Below are 27,861 nucleotides of genomic sequence, written 5' to 3' on the forward strand. Positions count from 1 at the left end.
TTACTCCATAATGTTCCAACTTCTGCAGTAATATTTTGTGGTCAACACAGTCAAAAGCCTTCGTTAAATCAAAGAAAACACCTAACGTTCTCAACCTTTTATTTAATCCGTCCAAAACCTCACAGAGAGAAGAGAATATAGCATTTTCAGTTGTTAAGCCATTTCTAAAACCAAACTGTACATTTGACAGCAAATTATGTGAATTTAAATGCTGCAGTAACCTTGTATATACAAGCCTCTCGATAACTTTAGCAAACAACGATGGCATAGAAATAGGTCTATAATTGTCAACATTATCCCTGTCTCCCTTTTTATAAAGTGGCTTCACTACCGAGTACTTTAATCGGTCAGGAAACCGACCACTGCTAAAGGAAAAGTTACAGATATGGCTAAGTACTGAGCTAATATACGTGGAACAATACTTCAGTATTCTGCTAGATACCCCGTCATATCCATGAGAGTTCTTGGTCTTTAGTGATTTAATTATTAACTCAATCTCCCTCTTGTCAGTATCATGGAGGAGCATTTCAGGTAACAGTCTCGGAACACTTTTTTCTAAGAGCGCTATATGATTCCCTGTTGGGACTAGGTTTCTATTTAGTTCACCTGCTATATTCAGAAAGTGATTATTAAGTACTGTACATATATGCGACTTATCAGCAACACGGACATCCCCACTACGCACTGATTCTATATCCTCGACCTGTCTCTGCAGACCAGCCACTTCCTTTACGACTGACCATATGGTTTTAATTTTATCCTGAGACTTAGCTATTCTATCTGCATACCACATACTTTTTGCCTTCCTAATAACTTTTTTAAGCACCTTACAATACTGTTTGTAATGGGCTGCTGCATTTAGATTTTGACTGTTTCTAACGTTTTGATATAATTGCCACTTTGTTCTACAAGATATTCTTATCCCTTTAGTCAACCACCCAGGCTGCCTGTTTGTGCTAGTACCCTGTTTTAAACGTTCTAACGGAAAGCAACTTTCAAAGAGCACGAGAAAAGTCTTGAGGAAAGCATTATATTTATCGTCTACTGTATCAGCACTATAAACATCTTGCCAATCTTGTTCCTTGATAAGGTTTACAAAAGTCTGTACAGCAACTGGATCAGCTTTCCTAAAAAGTTGGTAACTATATTTAACATGTGTTGAAGCACAAAAATCTTTTAGACTTAAAATTTGTGCATCATGATCTGAAAGGCCATTCACCTTTTTGCTAACAGAATGCCCTTCTAATAATGACGAATGAACAAAAATATTGTCTATGGTTGTTCTACTGTTCCCTTGCACTCTCGTTGGAAAGAATACGGTTTGCATAAGATTATATGAATTAAGGAGGTCTACCAGCATCCTTTTCCTTGCACAATCACTTATACAATTAATATTGAAGTCACCACATATAACTAACTTTTTGTATTTCCTATAAAGTGAACCAAGAACCTCCTCTAGCTTTAGCAAAAATGTTGTGAAATCGGAGTCTGGGGATCTATAAATAACAACAGTAAGAAGTTTAGCTCCACTAAATTTAACCACACCTGCACAACATTCAAACACCTTTTCAGTGCAGTACTTTGAAACATCAATTGACTCAAATGGGATACCGTTTTTCACATACATGGCTACTCCCCCACACCGCAAAGAGCTCCTAGAAAAGCTGCCAGCCAACCTGTATCCTGGTAAAGGAAGCCTCTGAATTATCTCCTTATTTAAGAAGTGTTCAGATATACCAATAATTTCAGAGTCAACATCTATAAGCAGTTCACTAACTTTATCTCGAATACCTTGTATATTTTGATGAAATATACTAATTCCCTCATTAATCGGATACCCAAGCTTTGTAGAAAGTGGTTTCTTTGTTAGAGAGACTTCCCTTAAGCAGGAATACCTATCAGCTGACTTCAATCTAAAAAAGGTACAGCTCTAACACCCACAACTACCGGAATTTTCCCATGAGTGATCCCACCACCCCCACCTATGCTGTCACCTATAAGTTTTGCCAACCTCCCCTTCCCATACCTGTTGAGGTGCAGGCCATGTCTAGTGAAACCCGTCCTACTGATAGACTCCACCGACACCACTGAAATGTGACTCATGCCTTCTGTCATCAGCGCACCCCCAAGTCTCATGTTATTACGCCTGACGGCTATATTAAGATGAGGCCGATCGTGACGCTGAAACAGTTCCACGAAATGCACATTCGTGTTGCCAGTCTGAGTGGCTATCTTTTCCAGGTCACCATCTATGTCATACTTCCCATCCCTATCAATACTATTACCAGCCCCACCCACAATCACTACCTGATCCTCTTTAGTAAAATCCCTACATAACCCCCCTATGTTAAAAGTCACCTGAGCCAATCCTGCATTAGGCTTCACAATGCTGGTGACCTGGTACTCACTCCCCAAAACTTCCTGCAACTGCTGGCCTACACCTCTACCATGAGAACTACCTAACAGCAGAACCTTCTTCTTTCTCTTAGACTTTGCAACTGTCCTAGCCACCGTAACTGCTGAGGTCTGCTGCATACTTCCTACATCTACGGCTACTAGAGATTCCTCTCCACTAGACTCTGACAGTTGGTCATATCTATTACAAACACCAATAGTAAAACTATCTGAAAATCTCCTTCTCCTAGCAGATCTCTTGCCAACAGCCAGCTCCCATTCCCCAACCCCCTTCTCCCTCCTCATCCTATCTAGCTCCTCCTGTGCGTTTTTCAACTGCACCTGAAGGGCACAGATCTTACGCTCCTGCTCCTCTATCAACTTACTCTTGCTACATAACCTGCAGTTCCAGGAGAGGATCTCACCAGAATGCCCACTGGCTTCCCCACTGCATTCCCCCCAGTGAAAATTATAGTTATGATTTTAAAATAAATAAAATTTCATTTTGTAGTCCCATACTTACATAATAAATATCTTCAATTCTATTTTAAAAAGATAAATTATGTCCTTATACAACCCACCAGATATTTGGATAGGGAACACAATGACAAACAAATAGCTATTTTTACATCAATGTTAAGGGAATTTGGATTATTTATATATATATATATATATATATATATATATATATATATATATATATATATATATATATATATATATATGTATTTGTGTGTGTGTTTTCAAGAAAAAGGAAAACAGATAAAACAGATTTTCATGATATGACATGCTTATCATGAGCAGTGTTAAAAAGTATAAAAGTATAAAAATATTACCTTCAGTACAGAAGTTATTTATTGTTCAGGAATAACAAAAGAACACACAAAACTGTCCCTGTTCATCCCAGTTTACAATGCCGTGAGTCACACATAAATTACTATTAAAGGTTCATCAGAAATCTCTTGAAATGGGAATGTCATATACAAATTGGCGGCTACTATGACGACAAACATGGACTGCATAATAGTTTCGAATGATTAATGCACTGTAATCTATGGAGCGCGGCCGTGGTCCAGCAGAGCAGATTGCAGTTGACGAGGCGTCTGTGAAGGGTGTTGTGTTTCCGTTTTTTTCTTCAATGCTGCGTAAAAGTAAAACAGTTTGTGAAGGATAGTGTATTTTTAATATATGTACTGTCAATTAATACATACCATATGGCTGTTAAAATTCGTGTGTAAGAGCATTATCGAGCTCTAAATGTAGGTAATGTATTAAAATGTTCGGAGTGAATTATAGTATAAACTTTGGAGTACAAAGTGAATACACTTCTCTGATTTGGTGAAAATATGGCAGCTGGTGGGGAGGATTTTGATTCTTGGCTGAGTTTGAAATTGCTTGCTCTCAATATCGATGAAGGAGTATTTGGATCTTACATTAAAGGCATTTTGGACGGAGATGAATCACTGGAGGATAAAACTGAAGCCTTGGAAGGGATTCTGTCAGAGATAACAGTGAGTATATCATAGAATTGAATAGGTTAAAAATATTCTAGATGACAGATTTTGTGAATCATCATATTCAGCATTGCCAAATTTGATTTTCTGCAATATTGGGAATAAAACTATTATGATCCAGCACAGTGCTTAGTTTGTCTGTAGAAAGTTGTGCGATTGCTGTCTTTATAAGGCTGTAGTTACCGGTTAGTGACAAAACGGTAATTGTAATAGAAAATGACACTCAGTGGGAATTCCGAGTTATGTTCTGGACATTATTTTATAGCTAGTAGTATACAGGATAGTTGGATGCTAGTAACATGTTTTCTATGGCTAAACATGTATGAAGCGATCTGTATGTATAAAAGACTGTCTAAATAGAATATGCCAACTTGTTTAAATATGACATTCTGACTCTGTAGTTTGGTTATGTAGAACAATACTTCCCTGCATGAATACTAGAACGGCGTGTAAGCAGTGTTATTATGTACTAGTACTGTGTCCCTGGTTGCACACTGACAGTCTTTTCTCTGTATTGAATAAAACAGAATGTTCAAAGTTTAAGACACTATTGTTAGTACATTGTGTCTCTAAAGAATGTTTATGGAACTAAAGGTAGTCTGATCATAAGTTAGGGAAAGAACCATCATAGGAAACGCAATAAACTGATTAAAATGTAATCAGTGGAGTAGTTTTGAATCAAAACACTGGACTACATCGATGTGAAATATCACTTACATGTGTATATGTAGCTTTCAGAGTAAGGAATAGCTCGAGAAAAAGGAAAATTTTATCACTCAAATTTGAACAGTCTTTAAAGTGAGCAGGCATTTTAAACTGCTAAATCATCCAAATGCTTCCCCAGTAATCAGAAAAAATATTCGTATTCATTCCAAACAATATGAGGAAAATGTGATTTTGAATGCCAGTGTCAATCTTGGACGTTTATTCTGGCCTCCTTATTGGTGAAGACATATAGTCATGATAAGCAGGAGATCTGGTTTCATATTCCACTCTAGGAAATGGCAACTGCACCTTCAAAAGTAGTTATATAAAAAGCTGTTGAATTAGTAAAACTATGAATTCTTATCATATGCCCAGTGCATCTACAGATAGACTGATTTAAGTTTTCTTACCCCAAATATATTTGAAAGTATAGAAAGTAGGCAGGCAACATTATTTTCAACTAAATGTATGCTGTCTATCTAGTACCAGATGCCTGCACAACCATATTTTGCAAGGTGGTCACTGTACTTAAGAAATTTTGATTTATGAATGCAAATGTAAGTAATACCCGGGCACTAACATTAAAAAACGAAAGTGTTGGCATGTTGATAGAGACACTAACAAACACTCGTCTGCTTTTGTTTCTGTATATGTGCAGATGGGTGTGTGTGTGTGTGTTGTGTGTGTGTGTGTGTGTGTGTGTGTGTGTGTGTGTGTGGGCGCGCACGCGCCTGTCCCTTTTTCCCCCTAAGGTAAGTCTTTCCGCTTCCCGGGATTAGAATGACTCCTTACCCTCTCCCTTAAAACCCACATCCTTTCGTCTTTCCCTCTCCTTCCCTCTTTCCTGATGAAGCAGTTGGTGTTTCTATCAACATACCAATGCTTTCGTTTGGTAAGTTACATCATCTTTACACACACACACACTTTTTTTACCCCTGGAGTTTCCAGCTCTGATTTTTCCAGCTTCATTTCATGAAACAAAATCCCTTTGTTTTGTTTAATTAACTGCAGATGTTCTTTGATCACCGTATTAATAGAAACCCTACTCTTCCTTCCTTCTTCCTTTACTAATATGCACAACTGCATTGATTGGGCTTTCATGGCCGTCTCCCCATTTTCATATGGTCTTTCCTGTCTCGGTGGTTTTTCAGGACCCAAGTTGGTGATTCACTGTCAGATTGTTTTGAGTAGGAGAATGGTGTCCCTCAGGGCAGTGTTTTAAGTGTAACCCTGTTTGCCATAGCCATAAACACTATCACGTCTATCGTAAGGAGTCCTGTACAATTCTCCTTATTTGTAAACAATTATGCTGGTCTCTGTTCCTTCTCCAGTGTTGCAGCAGTGGCTCATCAGTTGTAATGTACGGTGCAGAGGTTAGAGGAGTTGGCTGCAAAGATGGGTTTTCGGATTCCTGCAGATAAAAGTAAGTGTGTGTGTGTGCGCGCGCGCGAGATCGCTTTTTACTCGTCTTGTCATATTTTTAATCTCCCGGTCTTGCATGTGAGGGACACCGTCATACATTGGAAATACGGAAGAGTCCGATCCCGCCCGTCTGCTTTGACCCACGGCGTCGCAAATATGGCGGAAACGACCATAAACCACGATTCCAATGTGGCGCATATAAAGTCGTTACGTACACATTATGAGGACGAAAATACATCGAAAAACAAACATACACACTTTCCACAAAAAGACTAATGACACTAACGGGACAAGCGCGGGAAATGGGGTGTTTTTGGGTGGTGGCAAACTAGATATAAACACCCACCCCTATACAAAACCACGCAAAACGACGAAAAGAACCTACATCACAAAATTGACACATCTGGAATACCAATACCAACGTACACAGCCACACATTGGGTTCGAACACTTCCCATGACCTACGCACTTAATTTTATCCGTCATATCCATTCCTGAACAAAACAACAACCGATTAATTTTACTAAAATTACCACACGACGTACAGTGAACAACACTATATTAACCTTCACACAAAATCGTTAACTCACTGAAACGAATTCCACTACGAACACAGCCGATACTCGAACAATTATGGATAATGAGCAAAAGCAAACTGAGCCCATTACCCCACACAAACGAAAACCCCGAACATACCACCAGAGAGCCCAACAAACCACAACACGACGACATCTATAAACACGCCACGCTCACGAACCAAACTCCACGCCGTCATGACGTCACACACGACAACGCCCTTACATCACGGGTCAAAGCATACGCGTGGGATCGGACGCTTCTGTCGACCCCATACATTTTAGAGGCTCAGTGAGGTTTATGGGCCTCATTTTGTCTCCAAATTGTTGTGGTTGTCACACTTGAGACCTCGCACAGTGTGTGGATCGGTGGGGCCTTCTTATTTGAAGATCCTTAACACTGTCCACCATGATTGGATTCAGCTGTCCACAGTTGCTTTTAGGACCAGTCCTGTAACTAGTCTTGTGCTGAGGCTGGGGAACCACCACTCACCATCCAGTGGAAACTCCTTGTGGTGTGTCAGGCATGTAAGTTCCTCGCAGCTCAGGCTTCACCCGCACACCATACTGTTGCTTGTCCACCTCTGGATCATCTGTTCTCCAACCGTCCATGAGCCACAATGCTGTTTGGGATCTGCTTGCAGTGTGTGTGCTGAAGTCAGTCTTTGTGGAGCAAGTACAACCCCAAATCCAGAGTTTTAACCATCTGCCACCCTGGATACTGCAGAGACACAGCATAATTCTGAATTCGGTGCATTACAGGAGAGATTTCACTCTCGCTTCTGTTTTCAATGCGATATTTTGCAACATTTTATGTGAGCACCACAACTATGTACCTGTGTTTACGGATGGGTATAAGCAGGTGGACTCTGTTGGTTGCTCTGTCGTTTTCTCGTACTGTGTCCTCAAGGTCCGATTGCCTCAAGAATTTACTGTCTTCAACGCAGAATTATATGCAATCTTGTGGGCACAGGAGCAGATGAGACATTCTTCCAGTGCTAAATTTCTTGTCTGTTCTGATTCTCTGAGTACCCTTCACATTCTCCAACTTTTGTACCTAGCAGATAAAGTAATCCAGGATGCCCTTCTCAAACTAAGACTGGGGAAGTAGTTGTCTTCATGGTGAGTACTAGGACATGTGGGTGTTGTGGGGAATGAAAGGACGGATATAGCAGCCAAGGAGATGTGTTGTGATCCCCAGTTCTTCCAGTGTGCCATCCACCTGAATGTTATCACCTCGTCATTGAGGTACAAAGTCATAAGTCAGGGGAAGATGAGTAGCTGAAAGTGACCAACACTAAGTTCTTGTAGTAAAGCCCACAATTTGACTGTGGTGTACCTCCTTTCAACCATGTTGACAGGGCGAGGTCCTTCTTACTCTTCTTCGTATAGGCCGCTGCCCTTCCTACTCTGGCGAGAGGACTCCAATGTGTGGTGCATAGATAACTGTGCGTCAAATTTTGTTGGTCTTTGTTTATTTTCCAACCAGCAGGCCATGATGGATTTACTGACAGATCTGCCATCTATTTTAAGTAACATTCAAATGCATGTGGGAAGAGTTTTAAAGTTTTCTGAATTAGGGCCTCTCCAATATTTTTCCCAAAATTTAGAAGAATGGTTTTAATGTTTCACAAGGCGACTGCCTCACTCAAGGGGTTGTTTTTTTTGAGGTGGGAAGCATCTCTGTCATTTTACTTGTGTTTTAATCTCCTATATAGCACATTTTAGTATTTCTTCACTTGTGTGTGTTAACATTTTGGTATTTTATCCACATTTGTTTCTTTTGATGTGTGTAAGGGTGTCAATAACCTCACAATTGGATGCCTTTAAGCTCCAAACACATGCACACACAGACATTAAAAAATCCCTGATTATGTTCAACAGATAAATACTCAGTTTTCCTGGAGCCCTAAATTTGCATCTTACTGCCTAGGCACATGTAATTCCTACAGTAGCAAAAGTTCCGCTGATCTGTGCAAATTTTAATTTCTGAGAATAAACAGGACACTGAAAGGGTAATTCTATCTCCCTATAAAATAGTTCACACTTTGAATGAAAAGTAAATGTTAACTGTATTGTACTAAACTCAAAATTAAATTGCTACTCAGTCTCACAAATACTCTCATTGCAGAAAGGAAAATAGCATATCCCTGAACAAACAGATTGTGACTGTATTCTGAAATTACGAATTACAAGCAATGTGCTTTGTAAAAACGGACTTTTGTCTAAATTTAACAATATGAAGGGGTCCACATCAGTGTTAAATAGTTTGTCCTGATGCTGTAATAGATGAACATCAGTTTCAAAAGAATACAAGCCAACAACTGATGAATAACAATTTAATTAATGTCTCATTATTTCTGGCAATAGCAGAGTTTGATGGTGCCCAAGATTCATTATTGTGATGCTGTCACCAACCTCCCACCAGATAGTCCATCACCTGGTGGGTTGAAATACTACATGGCGGCTGTTTATCAACATGAAGCATTTTTAACAGTCAATAAAAGGATTTTCTCCAACTTGCAGCCCTAATTCCATCACTCAGCCAATGTTTTTATATAATTGACCTAGCACTGTTACTCAAAATGGAAAATAAAAAGTGTGTGTAAAGTTGATATAGTCACACTGTTACAATGTATAGGATGGAGAAAAACAGTATTAATTGTTACCCAACAGCAGATTATGATTTCACAGTTATGCAGTTTGACAGGCTGCCTTTATTTTGTTTTAATGTATTGGCTTTGTTTCACAGTAAAGTTTTTTAAACATTAAATTTTCAGTGTCTGACCCCCTTGAATTCAAAACCACTTGTGTTTGCAGCTATGTAGGTGGCGCAAAACTTTTCTTTGCACATCTTGGCATAGCTCTACAAAATGTTAAACCTCTCCATTACTAAATTAAATCGAAAACAGCAGCATGAGAACAGTCATTCAAAAAGTATTGCCTGTAGTATAGCTACATGGCCAACAAAAAGTGCTAAGTTGGGAAGATGGGAATTTTAAAAGAAAGTAATGAGTAATTCTGCTTATTAGTAGTCTTATTGCATGTTGTGCTCCACATTGTGTGCAGCAGTGGTCATTGGTCGTCAGATTTTACTGACAAGTACACACTCCTGCAATATTGAATTACTGAAGTGAAGCTTATATGCATAACATTTTCAGCTAAAATTGAGTAAGGAGAAGCACAGTATTTTTACAATACAAAACTCTTTCATCAAAATTATGTTGCAGAATTCTGAAACACTTAATGCAAGATTTGTGCACCTTTCATTAAATGTAGACAGGGATTCTGTCTTGTTCCTCCATTGAATGCTGTGGCTAAAACATTGTAATAAATGTCACATGCAAGAAGTGTGTAGCCAAAAATATCTTTTCCAGTTCATGATCACAGACAGGAGACATGATGAAGGCAGTGTGTGTAAAATTTCACCACGAATATAAATTCCAAATGGAATTTGTGTGTTGACTGATTAGCATCAATCTTGAGAGAAATTTTCAGAAAATCTAACACTGAAAGAGCTTGAAACAAGTCATTTTTCAGGGTGGCTACTCAAACTTGGAAAAAAAAGTTCCCTGAGAATTTCAGGTGTGTGTGTGTGTGTGTGTGTGTGTGTGTGTGTGTGTGTGTGTGTGTGTGTGTGAGAGAGAGAGAGAGAGAGAGAGAGAGAGAGAGAGAGAGAGAGAGAGAAGATGGTGTCAAACAGCAGCTCCTAATAAATTGATGGTGAGTGGGGGGGGGGGGGGGGGGGGGGGGGGGGGGAGACAGCATACCACAATAATGGCTTTTCTTTCAGCTGAGCTACTGGGCTATATATCAGCTGTAAACAGTAGTTTGTACGAAATAATATTCATACGCTTAACACTCTTTGAAATATTAAGCATTTTAAAGTTTGTGATTTATAAAACTCTTTCAGTACTAGGTTAAAAACACAGAACTCCTTGAAATTTTATGAAATTCCCTGAGATTTCCCTGATTTTTCCAGGTTACATGTAATTTCCTCAGAATTGCAGGTTTTCCCAGAAGAATCACCACCCTGGTTTTGTAAGATGTCATACGCTTTCACAGCCATTTTTCTCCCCTGGGGACTCGCCGCTCTTTGGCGAGTTCATGCTTGACTACCATAGGGCCCCAACCTCAGCAACATTCCCAGAATGAGATTTTCACTCTGCAGCGGAGTGTGCTATGAAACTTCCTGGCAGATTAAAACTGTGTGTGTGTGTGTGTGTGGAAACATCCCCCAGGCTGTGGCTAAGCCATGTCTCCGCAATATCCTTTCTTTCAGGAGTGCTAGTTCTGCAAGGTTCGCAGGAGAGCTTCTGTAAAGTTTGGAAGGTAGGAGACGAGGTACTGGCAGAAGTAAAGCTGCGAGTACTGGGCGTGAGTCGTGCTTCGGTAGCTCAGTTGGTAGAGCACTTGCCCGCGAAAAGCAAAGGTCCCGAGTTCGAGTCTCGGTCAGGCATACAGTTTTAATCTGCCAGGAAGTATCAGCAACATTGTTTGCTGCATGTCTATCCTCTTGCTATTCTTTTCCCCCTGATTTGGGGAACATGTCTGGAATGTTTTTATTAATGTGTTCTGCTTTTTCAGTAGCCAGTATCACTGTTTTTTGTTCCCTTTTTCTTTCTCCATTCCCCTTCTCCTATTCTTCCTCCACTTTGGTGTTTGAGGTTTCTCTTTTTCTTCTTTCTCCCTGTGCATTCCTGAAGCCCAGCGCAAATGTCAGATGCATAACAGGTGACTGGGTAATGTGTAATTTCTAGCCCTGGGTAGACAGGTAGGGCTCGCATGTACCCCCTGGTAAAGGCCAGACCCAAGGAGCGCTGACTGCCTGAGCTGCTACCTTTCCGAATTGCCGACTGGTCCCTCTGTCAGGTGTTAGAAAGGTATGAATTGAGGTGTGAACGATCACCTAAAGTGGGTTTGCCCCTTCTGAAGGGTGCCCCCAGTCGGAACAAGCACACCATCGGAGTTGCTGGCAATCATGGGGATTTTCTCCCAGTGAGCCCATCATCTTCATCGGTCAACTTCTACTAAACGTAAATGGAATGAGCCTAACAATTCAAAGCCCCTCTCAGCCGCACCATAGTTCCATGTGGTTTCACATACTGAAGACAGTCAGTCCTTCACTATGGTAAATCTGTTTATTATTCAGAAAGGTGTTGATGCAGTTACTGGCCCTGTGAAATCCTGCTCTCGTTTACAAAATGACACTTTGCTTTCGGAGACTACTTCTGATTCTCAAGCACAACTACTGCTTGCAGCTTCGCTCCTTCAGGGCTATCCTGTTTGTATCGAGGCCCATCGAATGCTGAAGTCTCCCAGAGTGTTATTTACACTAGGCTGCGCGATGGTCTGACAGAGGCAGATATCCAAATGTAAATCTGATCAGGGTGTCATTGTAGTCCATCAGGTGATGAAAAAGATAGATGCCTCCTTAGTGCCCACATGCACTCTTTTCTCACTTTTGATAGATTGGTGCTTCTATCAAAGATCAAAGCAGGTTATGAAGTTATAGTCTGACCATACATTTTGAACCCGATGCATTGCTACCAGTGTCATTGTTACTCGAATGTTCTGTTTACATCCGGCCAAGTATGTAACCTCTGGTAGGGATGCTCGTGAGGGCGATTATCTACCTGCTTCTCCGCACTGTACGAACTGCAATGGTGACCATGCCGCCACCTTCCAAGAATGTCCAGCATATCTCGATAAGCGCACTGGCTAGGAGATCCAGGTGAAGGAAAAAATGTCTTACCGGTCACTTGCAAGTTGTTTAATGTCGTAAACCCTGTGTTCTACCATCCAGGACTTGCAGTACTGTTTTTGCTGCTGCTCACTCCACAAAGGACATGGCCACGCAGACATGTGACCTGAAATTCAGCAACGTAGTTGTAAAATCGCCCAGTGTCATGGTAGCATCCCCATCTCCTCCAGCTGTGCAACAGGCCACCAAGCTTTCACCTCATGGGTTGAAGTACCTGCTACACAACCAGCAGGCTGGAAAGGACAGAAGGAATACTTCTGTGAAGATGTCCTATGTCCCTTCAGCTAACAAACATCTGAGTCTTCCTCTGCCAACTAGAAAGACTCCAAGCAGTCTTCTCCTTCGCCGACTCTGAAATCCTTTTTGACAATGTTGCAACGTGATATCCTCACCTGGTTCAAATGGCTCTGAGCACTATGGGACTCAACTGCTGTGGTCATAAGTCCCCTAGAACTTAGAACTACTTAAACCTAACTAACCTAAGGACAGCACACGACACCCAGCCATCACGAGGCAGAGAAAATCTCTGACCCCGCCGGGAATCGAACCCGGGAACCCGGGCGTGGGAAGCGAGAACGCTACCGCACGACCACGAGATGCGGGCTCCTCACCTGGCTGACCTCCATGTTACCGGTGTGCACCGCCAACCATTTTTCTGCCCTGGACTCCGTAGGCCGACAGGAGGAGAATGCTGACACCTCTGTAGATTTTATGCAGCAGGATCCTCCAGCCCCTGTGCCCTGTAGCAGAGAGTCTTCGAAGGCTGGCACTCGGCAGCCACTGAGGTGACACTTCATTTTTTCGTTCGTCCACTTTCCTTGTCATGACATTACTCCAATGGAACATTCGTGTCCTTTGATCCAGCAAAGAGGACTTATTGCTGCTCTTAGAATCACAGCGTCCACTAGTTCTCTGCCTCGAGGAAACAAAATTGCTTTCTGACGACCGCTTTGAGCTCCTACATTTTTTCCCAGTCTGCTTTGACCCCTCTCTCCTCCCTCCCGAGGACTCCCAGAACCTGCCAGAGAGGTGCCCTCATGGTTGACCTTCTCTATCAACTTAACCTCGTCTGCGTTAACATGGGAGCATGTTCCTTTCAGATTCCACGCTCGCCTATTCCTATTTGGATCTCTTCTTCTACACTGACCAGCTTGCCCATCATCTCGAGTGGTCTGTTCTCTCCGACACGTACTCTAGCAACCACTTCCTGTGTGCTATTCATTTGTCGACTCCTACCCCCCCCCCCCCCCCCCCCCCCCCGCCAAAATGGCAGCTTTCTAAGGCCAATTGGAGGCTGTACTCTTCCCTGGCAACCTTCAACGAACCACATTTCCCCAGTTGTGATGACCAGGTAGAATATCTTACAAACTTTATCCTTACTGCTGCAGAACTTTCCATTCCTCCCACTTCTTCTATACTGCGCCGTGTCCTGGTTCCTTGGTGGACTGAGGTATAACACAACGCAATTTGCGAATGGAGACGTGCTCTCTGTGTTCTTAACTGTCATCCTACAGTGGCAAACTGCATTCGTTATAAACAGCTGTCTGCACAGTGTCATCGTGTTCTTCGGGCTACCAAAAAGCTTGCTATATTTCATTTACAAGTTCTTTTAACAGTTCCACTACCTCTTCCATTGTGTGGGCTAACGTGAGATGGGTTTCTGGGACCAAGATCAAGTCTGACAGCAGCAGATGATGGCATAGTGGACCCTGTTGCTATCTCCAAGACCTTGGCCGCTATTTTGTGGCGATTTCAAGCTCCTTCCACTATCACCCTGCCTTCGTGCATCAGAAACAAGTGGAGGCGGCTCAGGCGATATCATTCTTTTCCCAGAATAGTGAGTGTTACAATGCTGCTTTTACTATGATGGAGCTTGATGATGCTCTCACTTCATCCCGATCCTCAGCCCCAGGGCCGGATGACTTTTATATTCAGATGTTGCAGAACCTTTCTCTTGCGAGGAAGCACTTTCTCCTTCATATGTACAATCACATCTGGGCAGAGGGCATGTTTTCCAGATGCTGGCATGAAGCCAGTGTCGTACCCATATCAAAACCTGGTAATGACAAACACCTCTTTCTAGTTATTGCCCTATTTCTCTCACCAGCCATGTTTGCAAGGTGATGGAATGTATGATTCATGCCTGCTGGTATGGTGGCTAGAGTCTCACATTTTACTGACCACTGCATAGTGTGGATTTTGAGCACGCCATTCTGCAGTTGACAATCTTGTCACTTTGTCAACCCATGTCATGAATGGTTTTCTGCAGGAATACCAGACTATGGCTGTGTTTTTCGATTTGGAGAAAGCTTACAACACCTGCTGGAGGACTGGTATCCCCCGTACTCTCTACTCATTGGGCTTGCATGGCCACATGCCCTGTTTCCTTCAGGACTTTTTGAAAGACAGAGTTTTCAAGGTATGTGTGGTTTCTGCCTTGTCAGACACCTTTATCCAGGAAAACGGAGTGCCTCAGGGTTCTGCCCTGAGCGGCTTCCTCTTTGCTATCGCCATTAATCCTATTCCTGGCCTATCTCTGACCGGGCATCTACAGCTCCCTTTTTGTTGACAAGTTTGCCATCTATTGCAGTTCTTCAGACTTGTCTCCTCAAGCAGTGTCTTCGGCTATGTCTCAATCGTCTTTAATCATGGAGCATTGACAATGTCTTCCGCTTTTCAACTGATAAAATTGTTTGTTTGAATTTCTGGTGGCACAGTTGGTTTCTTCCACCATCTTTGTGTCTTGGGTCTGTTGCTCTTCCATTTGTTGAAGCTAGGAAATTCCTGGGGCTCATGCTTGATAGGAGACTTTCTTGGTCCTCCCATGTGCCTTATCTGGCCACCTGCTGTATACTGCCCCTCAGTGTCTTGTGTGTCCTCAGCAGTACTTCCTGGTAAATGGGTCGGACCATCCTCTATTTGTACCAGTCCCGTGTCCATTTGAAACTGGACTATGGGTGTTTCGTGTATGCATCTGCACATCTTTCCACCTTACGCCATCTCAATACAATCCACCACTGTGGCATCCGTTTGGCCATGGCACCTTTTACACTAGCCCGATTGAGAGTCTGTTTGCAAAAGCTGCCGGAGTACTGCTGTGACTTCCTTCTCAGCAGATGTGCATGCTCTTGGAGCATCGAAACAGGCTTCCACTTTTCTCCCAGTAAGACTGTTTGTGTTAATTTTTGGCATCGTACTGAGTTTCTTGCACCTTCCTAACATCTAGGACCTGTCAACCTTCCGTTTTCGGACGTCGCTAAATTCTTGGGTCTTATGTTTGACAGGAAACTGTGCTGGTCCTCCCTCGTTGCCTATCTTTTGGCTCGCTGTCTGCGATCCCTCAGCGGCCTCCGTGTCCTGAATGGTATCTCCTGGGGAGTGGACCGAGTGGTCCTTCTCCGCCTCTATCGCGCCTTAGTGCGCTCAAAATTGGACTATGGAAGCATAGTTTACTCCTCTGCTCGGCCGTCTATTCTTCGGCGTCTCGACTCTATCCACCACCATGGATTACGTTTAGTGTCTGGAGCTTTTTACACCAGCCCTGTGGAAAGCCTTTATGCTGAGACTGCTGAACCTCCGCTGTCCAATCGGCGAGCTGTCCTTCTGAGTCGTTATGCTAGCCATCTGTCTTCCATGCCTGCAAATCCGGCCCATGACATTTTTTTCGACGCCGCCTTGGATTTAGGGTATGGAGGTCGCCCTTCCTCCCTACTAACACCGGGAGTCCGCTTCCGTCAACTGCTCCATTCTCTTTCCTTCCGCTTTCCTAAAACTTTCTTGACAACTTGGGTACAGCACCGCCTTGGCTCCGTTCCCGGACCTGCCTGCTCCGTGACCTTTGTCAGTTTCCCCGTCACTTGTTTATCGTCGGGCATTTTCTGCTCTATGTGCACAAATGAAGGAAGCTACATTTATTTACACTGATGGCTCAAAAACATTGTCTGGTGTAGGGAGTGCCTATATTGTTGGCGACACCCCAAATCGATTTCGGCTTCCCGACCAGTGTTCGGTTTATACTGCGGAGCTTTAGGCTGTTCTCCAGGCTGTCCAATACATCCGTCGCCATCAGCGGATACAGTATGTTATCTGTTCAGATTCTCTCAGCTCTCTCCTCAGTCTCCAAGCTCTCTACCCTGTCCGCCCTCTGGTCCACCAGATTCAGCACTGCCTACGCTTGCTCCACTTGGGGGCGTCTCGGTGGCGTTCCTCTGGATCCCAGGACACGTTGGTATCTGTGGAAATGAGGCGGCCGATATAGCGGCCAAGGCTGCAGTATCTCTTCTTCGGCCAGCTATTCGCACAATTCCCTTCGCCAATCTACGGAGTGTTTTATGTCGTCGTGTTGTTCTTTTATGGCACGCACATTGGTCGACACTTCCCAATAATAAATTGCGGGACACGAAAGCTCTTCCCTGTGCTTGGACCTCTTCCTCCCGAACGCATCGTTGGGAGGAGGTAACTTTAACTAGACTCCAGATAGGGCACTGTCTTTTTAGCCATCGACATCTTTTAAGTGGCGATCCTCCTCCACTCTGTCCCCACTGCTCTCAGCTGTGGCCGGTAAGACACCTTTTAATTTAGTGCCCCTGTTTTACTCTGTTACGCGCCCGTCTTCAGCTGTCGCCTGAAATATCTTCCATTTTTAGCAGATGACACGCGCTCAGCCGATCGCGTTCTCGAGTTTATTTGTGCCGGTGAGATGACGTTAGTGATTTGAAGCTCTTTTTGGGGACAACCAACCCCCTTCTATAGTGGATTTTTAAGCTTTCCTTCTGTTTTTCGTTTCTCCAGGTTTTTTTAGTTTCGTTCCCATTGCTGCTGGTTTCCAGTTTCGTTTTTTTACCTTTTCCTAAGTCACAGACTGGGCGCTAATGACCGTAGCAGTTTTGCGCCCTGAAACTATAAAAAAAAAAATATATATATATATGCATGCCGTTTGTCTGCCATGCCTAGCCACCCATCCTGTGCCGCCTCCTTCGATGACTTCTTTGATTGCCAATATGTTCACGCCTATCTTCTGTTTCCTCCTGTAGTTTGCTTTCGGCTCTTGCTCCATCAGCTTAACTCATGCAACCTGCCACTTTCCTAATGGGTGGGAACCCATCACCACCTTGGCTTCGTCTGTCAGCCCTTGTTCACCTGGGCCTTCATTCACTTCCTAAGGACACTACTCCAGCCTCGCTCTATTGCTGTAAATTTCATGACCTTACGTTCCTATTTATGCCAGTGTCGGTTGGTCGCAGTCAGTGTGCTCCCTGCCGCTGTTGGATAAGCAGCTGAGCGGCAAGTCGTATACTCCTAGCTCACTCATTTGTTACATAGTTTAATTCTTAATTTCTTTGCGTGTTTTTGGTTCTTGCATTGTTTAATTCATAAATTTCGGGCGTATTATAGTATTTGAGAGTGTAGCATCGTGTTTTAGTACCTGAATAGTGTAATTTCGCTTAGTCTCCTTCCGCCGCCGAGCAGTGTCAGCAGTGCGCAAGTAGCAGCATTACTGCATTTACTAGGCAATCTTGTATTTTAATAACCGTTTAAATTTTGTCGATTTGTTTGCGCTCTCTGTAGATTAGTTCAGACGTTCTTAGCAAAACAGTTTTTAGCATGGATAGGGACTGCAACTGCTGTGTTCGGATGCAGGCTGAGTTGGCATCCCTTCGCTCCCAGCTTCAGGCAGTGTTGGCTTCGGTCACACAGCTTGAGGCTGTTGCCAATGGGCATCACTGTGGGGGTCGGGATGGGGGTTTGTCGGGGACGGCCAGCCCGTCCCACGCATCCCCTGATCGGACTACGACTGTGGTTGCCCGGGATACTGCCCGCATTGAGGCTGATCCCTCACCTGTGGTAGAGTGGGAGGTCGTTTCAAGGTGTGGCAGGGGGCGAAAGACATTCCGGAGGGCTGAACGGAAAGCCTCTCCAGTTTCTCACGAACCGGTTTCAGGCTCTGTCTCAGGCTGATACTGATCTTCGGCCTGACATGGCTGCTTGTCCTGTTCCAGAGGTTGCCCCTCAGTCTGCAAGATCCGGGCAGTCGCAGAGGGTGGGCTTACTGGTAGTTGGGAGCTCCAACGTCAGGCGCGTAATGGGGCCCCTTAGGGAAATGGCAGCAAGAGAGGGGAAGAAAACCAATGTGCACTCCGTGTGCATACCGGGGGGAGTCATTCCAGATGTGGAAAGGGTCCTTCCGGATGCCATGAAGGGTACAGGGTGCACCCATCTGCAGGTGGTCGCTCATGTCGGCACCAATGATGTGTGTCGCTATGGATCGGAGGAAATCCTCTCTGGCTTCCGGCGGCTATCTGATTTGGTGAAGACTGCCAGTCTCGCTAGCGGGATGAAAGCAGAGCTCACCATCTGCAGCATCGTCGACAGGACTGACTGCGGACCTTTGGTACAGAGCCGAGTGGAGGGTCTGAATCAGAGGCTGAGACGGTTCTGCGACCGTGTGGGCTGCAGATTCCTCGACTTGCGCCATAGGGTGGTGGGGTTTCGGGTTCCGCTGGATAGGTCAGGAGTCCACTACACGCAACAAGCGGCTACACGGGTAGCAGGGGTTGTGTGGCGTGGGCTGGGCGGTTTTTTAGGTTAGATGGCCTTGGGCAAGTACAGAAAGGGCAACAGCCTCAACGGGTGCGGGGCAAAGTCAGGACATGCGGGGAACAAGCAGCAATCGGTATTCTAATTGTCAACTGTCGAAGCTGCGTTGGTAAAGTACCGGAACTTCAAGCGCTGATAGAAAGCACCGAAGCTGAAATCGTTATAGGTACAGAAAGCTGGCTTAAGCCAGAGATAAATTCTGCCGAAATTTTTACAAAGGTACAGACGGTGTTTAGAAAGGATAGATTGCATGCAACCGGTGATGGAGTGTTCATCGCTGTTAGTAGTAGTTTATCCTGTAGTGAAGTAGAAGTGGATAGTTCCTGTGAATTATTATGGGTGGAGGTTACACTAAACAACCGAACTAGGTTAATAATTGGCTCCTTTTACCGACCTCCCGACTCAGCAGCATTAGTGGCAGAACAACTGAGGGAAAATTTGGAATACATTTCACATAAATTTTCTCAGCATGTTATAGTCTTAGGTGGAGATTTCAATTTACCAGATATAGACTGGGACACTCAGATGTTTAGGACGGGTGGTAGGGACAGAGCATCGAGTGACATTATACTGAGTGCACTATCCGAAAATTACCTCGAGCAATTAAACAGAGAACCGACTCGTGGAGATAACATATTGGACCTACTGATAACAAACAGACCCGAACTTTTCGACTCTGTAAGCGCAGAACAGGGAATCAGTGATCATAAGGCCGTTGCAGCATCCCTGAATATGGAAGTTAATAGGAATATAAAAAAAGGGAGGAAGGTTTATCTGTTTAGCAAGAGTAATAGAAGGCAGATTTCAGACTACCTAACAGATCAAAACGAAAATTTCTGTTCCGACACTGACAATGTTGAGTGTTTATGGAAAAAGTTCAAGGCAATCGTAAAATGCGTTTTAGACAGGTACGTGCCGAGTAAAACTGTGAGGGACGGGAAAAACCCACCGTGGTACAACAACAAAGTTAGGAAACTACTGCGAAAGCAAAGAGAGCTCCACTCCAAGTTTAAACGCAGCCAAAACCTCTCAGACAAACAGAAGCTAAACGATGTCAAAGTTAGCGTAAGGAGGGCTATGCGTGAAGCGTTCATTGAGTTCGAAAGTAAAATTCTATGTACCGACTTGACAGAAAATCCTAGGAAGTTCTGGTCTTACGTTAAATCAGTAAGTGGCTCGAAACAGCATATCCAGACACTACGGGATGATGATGGCATTGAAACAGAGGATGACACGCGTAAAGCTGAAATACTAAACACCTTTTTCCAAAGCTGTTTCACAGAGGAAGACCGCACTGCAGTTCCTTCTCTAAATCCTCGCACAAACGAAAAAATGGCTGACATCGAAATAAGTGTCCAAGGAATAGAAAAGCAACTGGAATCACTCAATAGAGGAAAGTCCACTGGACCTGACGGGATACCAATTCGATTCTACACAGAGTACGCGAAAGAACTTGCCCCCCCTTCTAACAGCCGTGTACCGCAAGTCTCTAGAGGAACGGAGGGTTCCAAATGATTGGAAAAGAGCACAGATAGTCCCAGTCTTCAAGAAGGGTCGTCGAGCAGATGCGCAAAACTATAGACCTATATCTCTTACGTCGATCTCTTGTAGAATTTTAGAACATGTTTTTTGCTCGCGTATCATGTCATTTCTGGAAACCCAGAATCTACTATGTAGGAATCAACATGGATTCCGGAAACAGCGATCGTGTGAGACCCAACTCGCCTTATTTGTTCATGAGACCCAGAAAATATTAGATACAGGCTCCCAGGTAGATGCTATTTTTCTTGACTTCCGGAAGGCGTTCGATACAGTTCCACACTGTCGCCTGATAAACAAAGTAAGAGCCTACGGAATATCAGACCAGCTGTGTGGCTGGATTGAAGAGTTTTTAGCAAACAGAACACAGCATGTTGTTATCAATGGAGAGACGTCTACAGACGTTAAAGTAACCTCTGGCGTGCCACAGGGGAGTGTTATGGGACCATTGCTTTTCACAATATATATAAATGACTTAGTAGATAGTGTCGGAAGTTCCATGCGGCTTTTCGCGGATGATGCTGTAGTATACAGAGAAGTTGCTGCATTAGAAAATTGTAGCGAAATACAGGAAGATCTGCAGCGGATAGGCACTTGGTGCAGGGAGTGGCAACTGACCCTTAACATAGACAAATGTAATGTATTGCGAATACATAGAAAGAAGGATCCTTTATTGTATGATTATATGATAGCGGAACAAACACTGGTAGCAGTTACTTCTGTAAAATATCTGGGAGTATGCGTACGGAACAATTTGAAGTGGAATGATCATATAAAACTAATTGTTGGTAAGGCGGGTACCAGGTTGAGATTCATTGGGAGAGTGCTTAGAAAATGTAGTCCATCAACAAAGGAGGTGGCTTACAAAACACTCGTTCGACCTATACTTGAGTATTGCTCATCAGTGTGGGATCCGTACCAGGTCGGGTTGACGGAGGAGATAGAGAAGATCCAAAGAAGAGCGGCGCGTTTCGTCACTGGGTTATTTGGTAACCGTGATAGCGTTACGGAGATGTTTAATAAACTCAAGTGGCAGACTCTGCAAGAGAGGCGCTCTGCATCGCGGTGTAGCTTGCTCGCCAGGTTTCGAGAGGGTGCGTTTCTGGATGAGGTATCGAATATATTGCTTCCCCCTACTTATACTTCCCGAGGAGATCACGAATGTAAAATTAGAGAGATTAGAGCGCGCACGGAGGCTTTCAGACAGTCATTCTTCCCGCGAACCATACGCGACTGGAACAGGAAAGGGAGGTAATGACAGTGGCACGTAAAGTGCCCTCCACCACACACCGTTGGGTGGCTTGCGGAGTATCGATGTAGATGTAGATGTAGATGTTTGCGGTTTGAGTTATCTGCCTTTTTAGCGGATGGCACGCAGACTATTGACCACACTTTACTTTTTATCCATAGTAGCAATATGGTGAAGGTCATTTAATCTTTAGTTCAAGATCTCTTGTTTCTCTGGCATTTTTATGGACCTTTCTCTAAGAACCTGTTTTTAATTGTCTTTCCTTCTGTCGATTGGGCTTAACGCGTAGTTGCTTTTTTTTTTTTTTTTTTCTCTCTCCGCGTTCTGACATGGGCGCATAGTGCCCTAGTTGGTTTTGCGCCCTAAAAGAAAACAAAACAAACAGCCATTTTGAATAAAAGCCTTTTGGGTACTTGGCCATGTTATGTTGAACCATCAGAAACACTTATACTGATGATGTTTCCACTGCCCTGGGAGCATTCTTCAGGGTGTCTAAACTGCTGTGTTCTGATGATGGTCATCTGTTATAACATTCTATTTCAGTGACGTGTGACAACTACTATATCAGTTAGGGAAAACATTGGACAGTTGAAAGTCAAATAATGCATTTGGCTTGTTATATCATATAGATAGTGAAAGTGCGCCTTTCACTTAATAAAAACTTAGATATGAACACCTGTTTCATTTGTGTGACAAGTATGTTTTTAATTCTTTATGGCTGTTTTGAAAGTTGCTTTTATTTATATGCTCATTTTTGCCAAAATAATGTCATTGTAAGATCTATTAATAGGTGTGATTCTCGCATGGCCAGTTGTTATTCACTATAACTTTTTTTTCCAGGAAAATGGTATTAGAAACCACTGCAGAGAGATTCTGGAGAAGTGGCGAAACACTTCTCAGGCAGCTAGTTCGGTAAAGGAAGCAGAAGTTGCAGGAGCAGAAGCAATGGATATAAAACTGGCAAAACTCATGGAATCTCAAGCTCGTCCAACAACTGTTCAGAGAACTTACACAGATGAGGAAAGAAGAATTCGTGAAGCTATTTTGGCACAGTATAGTCAGGTATGTTCATAGAAAAAGACTGGAAGGTTTAAATTTGTGGAAGAATTTATTACCAGCTTTCGTCTGTTGGGAATGGTTTAATGTGACCATTATGTGTGTAGTCTGTCTCATAAGTGGAACAGATATTTCCACTTTAATTACATCTACATGAACCACAGTGATGGCGATGGTATTCATGTCGCCATTTCTCAGCTTACACACAACTCTACATCATAGGGGTATCTGCAGAGAGGCTGGACTAACATAAGGTTCCCGAAAAGGGACAGACCAACAATCTGGGTGATTGAGTCACATACCCTTGTAACATTAGTCAACATAGTCATTCTGTGTTGGTAATGAAAACAAACTGAAACAGCAGCTGTTACATTTTCTGAAGACCTGCAGCTGTACTATATGGTCAGATGATGGTAGCATCCTCTCGGGTAAAATAGCCACTCATTTGCATACATCGGGACGCGTACTACTTGTGAGGACGTTGTCATGAGAAAAAAAACAAATTCTACAGAATGAGATTTTCACTCTGCACTGGAGTGTGCACTGATATGAAACTTCCTGGCAGATTAAAACTGTGTTCCGGACCGAGACTCGAACTCGGTACCTTTGCATTCGCGGGCAAATTCTCTGCCATCTCAGCTACCCAAGCACGACTCACAACCCATCCTCACAGCTTCAATTCTGTCAGTACCTCATCTCCTACCTTTCAAACTTCACAGAAGCTCTTCTGCGAACCTTGCAAATTCTGTGGTAGAGCACTTGCCCGCGAAAGGCAAAGGTCTAGAGTTCGAGTCTCGGTCCGGCACACAGTTTTAATCTGCCAGGAAGTTTCATGACATTCCACAGGTTAGTGTGTGGAACGGTAGATATCTTATTCATGTTAAGCAAATTAGAGAATTAGAAAAAAAAAAGAAATAAATAGGTTATTTATTTCAAAGAATGTACCTACACAAAATATATAAGTTTGCTAAGAGGATAGTACAGATGGTACTTGAGTGAAGTGACTTAAGAAACCCATGGAAAACCTAAATTAGGGGACCGGACAGAGTGATCTCCATCTGCCCAAATATGGGGTCAGTGTCTTAACAACTGCACTGCCTCACTCGGTTGGTGCCTATTGTAAAATATTCTGTGATATAACAGTTTCACTCTCAATTGCCCTATGTGTCAAGGAACAATGCTGTTGACTCCAGCACAAACAAATTTGCTAGTATACCACTTGTTCTGATTTTAGTTTGTTCAGAGAAACATGTCACTATTCCCCATGTACATCTTCATATCCTCCCCTCAGCCCATCTAAAAAAGTGTCAGCATCTCCATATGATGAGTAAGACACTGAACTCAGCAAAATGAGAAGACATTACTATAATGCACTATAGATCTCAGCACGATTTTCTTGCAAAAGCTTTATAGTACTGTAATGTGAAAACATAATGTAGTTATCCACTTTCATTAACAACTCCGAATTCTCAAAGCAATCTTGGATTGGTTAGAAGACAGTCAGCCTTTACTGGGGTATGCATACTCCTAAGGTGTTCTGTCTGCAAAGTAATTTTTTTTTTTGCATTGGAGAACTTAACAGTTTGCCAGTGATTTATTTCAAGGGCATAAATAGAATTTATTTAATTTTTTTCACGTTGGTAAATGAAGTCTGTGATGGGAAATGAGATACATTTAACAATTGAGAACGTTTCAAAGCAACAGGCAACCATTCTCTACAATAGGCATATTTTGCTATTTTGTAAATATGCTTCACATTATTGTTATTCTGAATGACTATAACATTCATAAAGCATTCTGAGTCAGTATTCTCATTATTTTTATTTAATTAAAGCATAAAGATAATTGAATTTTAAGATGATTGAAAATGCTCTTTTGTTGGCTAAAGATCAGATGACATCACAGCCTGGAAATAAGATGAAGCTATATGTGTGTGATACAGAAGTTACTAGTATTTTTCTGTACTTTTTCTTCAAACTGTTTAGTTATTTAGTGATGGAAAATGAATTTACAACTTTTAAATATTGATGGAAGGAATTTTTTTCAAGGTGGATAGTAAAAATCATCAGAAAGTTGATGCATTTATGGTCTCTTTGTTATTCAAAAACAACACAGATTTTTATGTCCCTAAATAAGAAATGGGCGATCCACATTGCATGGCGACTGGGATGGAACTATTGTGACACAGCAACAAATTGCAGAATTGTCTTAAAATTGAGGGAATCTGGAACTGGATCATTTGCTCGGATCATGCTGAAAAGGTTTTCCAGAGCAACTTGTGAAAGCCTGCACAGTATAACACCGTGGAAAGTTTTTCATTCAGAAGATATTTCTGATTATTAGCTGTGTTTGTTACCAGTACTACTACTGTTTTCCAGGTACCTCTTTCCACAATTTTCAAATTTTCATACTGTGTAGTAACACCCATGGAGAACTGCAATAAATTTCATTTATTGGAGTATGTATACAGAATCTACTATTGAACAGAGCTTCCTGTGGTACAGATGCATTATAAATGGAAATGAGTGCTGATGAGATGGGGAATGCAATACTCTTGGAGAATTTTACATAGAACTTGGAGACCTAAGTTGAAACGAAGCACCTGCAGTAAATTACATTGTCAGAATTATTAAAGTCCTTGGAAGAACCTACCTTGACAAAACTGTTCCACCTGGTGTGTGAGATATACAAGGCAGGCAGAATATCTGTAGGCTTAGGAAGAATTGATGAAATCTTTTTAGGTTATCAGCAGTCAGTTTATTGCAACATTTTGATGTGTTTCCCACTTGCTATTTTGAACTGAGATGAAGGTGATGAATATGAAACTCATGGCACTGCTACTCAGATGATAATCCAAGGGGATTTAATCAGTGAAATCCACTAAACAAGCCCACATTCCTTCAAAAAATAATGTAACTATTCCTTTTCCAAAAGAAGACAATTTCTGACTAGTGTGAATACTACCTCACAGTCAACTGCAAAATACTATCTTGATTTATTTACATAAGAGTGGAAAAATTGGGAAAAACTGACCTCAGGGAAGATCAGTTTTGGAACTGTGAGTCAGGAATGACACACTATGATGTATATCTTTAAGAGATGCTAAGTTGAAAGACAAACCAACGTTTATAGCGTGTGCCGATTTAGAGAAAGCTTTAGAAAATGTTGATTGGATTACTGTCTGTGATTCTGAAGGTAGCATTGATAAGAGTGTGTGAAAGGTTGTCTAAAAGTTTTACAGGAATCGGACTGCAGTTAACTGTTGAAGGCTGTGAAAGGGAGGCAATAGCTAAAAATTGAGTGAAACAGGGTTCCAGCGTATCCCCGGTGTTTTTCGGCCTGTACACTGTGGATACAGTAAAGAAAACCATAATGCAATCTTGAGAAGGTGAAGAAGTTAAAACTTGTTTCCCTCTCAGTGGCGCATACAGAAAAATCTCAATGACGTGGCGTGAAAGATATCTTGAGCTACCTTTACTTTTACTGTAATATAAAGTAATAAAGTCAGATGCAAAGTTTAAGAAAGTTTTATTTAAACTGATTATACAAAGATAGGATAATGCCACCCTATGATATAAAAAAGTTACTTCCTTAAATGATGAATTCTATGCACCTATTCTTCCTGGCAAATTGGTTAATTACATCGTCAATAGGAGAATCAATGACATGGTCAGTGTTCAACAGAGCTAAGCCAATAAGTCGATCCTCCTTCACTGTCGACCTCAGCCATATCTTCGCACGCTGCAGTGTTGATAAACTTCTTTCTACTGTAGAAGTAGTATTCAGGTAAAGAACTGACCACAGTTGATTCTGTAAAATTTCTTGGGATAACTTTAAATAAAAACTTGCAATGGACCGACCATTTGTACAGTTTACTGAAGAGATTATATAGTTTAGTTTATGCCTTGAGGGTACTACACAAAGTAACAGATTTAACGGTGAAGAAAAGTGTATATATAAAATCAGAGCAATGACAGGAACTAATAGTAGACATTCATGCAAACCACTATTCGAAAGCCTGGACTTCATGACAATCCCTTCCATCTTCATATATGAAATAATTTTCTTTGAAGAGAAAAACTCTCATCTGTTTGAAGGAAATACATTCGCACATACCTATGAAACTAGACATAAATTGAAATACATGCTACCTTGTCACAGACTCACATTATATGAAAGTACCCCATATTACATGGCTCTGAAGATCATAAATAAGATAAGGTCAATATTTGGGGAATCCACATTGGAGACCATTGGCACATACCTAAAAAGCAAATGTTATAGTTAAGAAGAATTTATAAATAGGAATAGGGAGTAAGGATACAAGTACTTTTGATGCCATATAGGTACAAAGTTTACACGTTCACTGTATATTCATGTTTGTATATAGACTTATAGTTTGAATGGCGGTTTGTATTCTGTTCAGTACATCCATACATAATATAGGTGTGTGAAGCGTATGGTAATGATTCAATGAGTTATAAAAAGATTTAAAATATAATGTTGTATTTCTATTATAATAAGCAATGTATGTATTACGTATTTCCTGAAGTATATAAAATACTGTAACAACTTAGGTTAAAGACTGACAATTCACCAATGTTCTCAATCGAATGATTGTATAAAAACATGTTATGTGACAATAAAGTATCTTATCTTACCTTACCTTATCTAGCTGCAGGTAGACAAGCAAATATTTTGTACAGCGACAATGCTTGCATAGCAGAATAACGATCATTAAGGGCATTTATGCTCATTTGCTTGTATTGAAGAATCTCTCCCATTAGTCTCTTTTTAATCACAAAATAGTAGAATATTCACAACTTTTCTCAAACTAATGCCCGACTGAATAACATATCAAGATCACTAGAATGGCCGCAACTTTTCTAGTAGGTGTGTGTGAGCTATCTACGTGCCACACAGAAATGTATAAAATACGATGATGTGGATGTGCATACTATATAGGAAAGTACAACTACATGATAACTCGATTCAGTCAAGTCGACTGACGAAAGAATAGCTGACTGGTGGGGCTGCGCGTGTGGC

The 27,861-nt window shown here is 42.2% G+C and overlaps 1 protein-coding gene and 1 non-coding gene across 2 annotated transcripts in view; both read left to right on the plus strand.

The window, feature by feature from the left end:
- Positions 1–3,714: 3,714 nt before the first annotated feature.
- The window catches only part of LOC126480761 (coiled-coil domain-containing protein 43), a 43,949-nt gene continuing 19,802 nt past the window's right edge, over positions 3,715–27,861 (plus strand). The window contains exons 1-2 of the mRNA XM_050104050.1: positions 3,715–3,905; positions 22,600–22,821. Coding sequence (XP_049960007.1) covers positions 3,741–3,905; positions 22,600–22,821 — 387 coding nt within the window. The 5' untranslated portion in view covers positions 3,715–3,740. The remainder of the gene's footprint in view (positions 3,906–22,599; positions 22,822–27,861) is intronic.
- On the plus strand, positions 10,996–11,070 carry Trnar-gcg (transfer RNA arginine (anticodon GCG)). Its single transcript has one exon. It is a non-coding gene; the product is annotated as a tRNA-Arg (tRNA).

This window comes from Schistocerca serialis, chromosome 5 (genome assembly GCF_023864345.2).
Source record: "Schistocerca serialis cubense isolate TAMUIC-IGC-003099 chromosome 5, iqSchSeri2.2, whole genome shotgun sequence".
NCBI classification, from domain to species: domain Eukaryota; kingdom Metazoa; phylum Arthropoda; class Insecta; order Orthoptera; family Acrididae; genus Schistocerca; species Schistocerca serialis.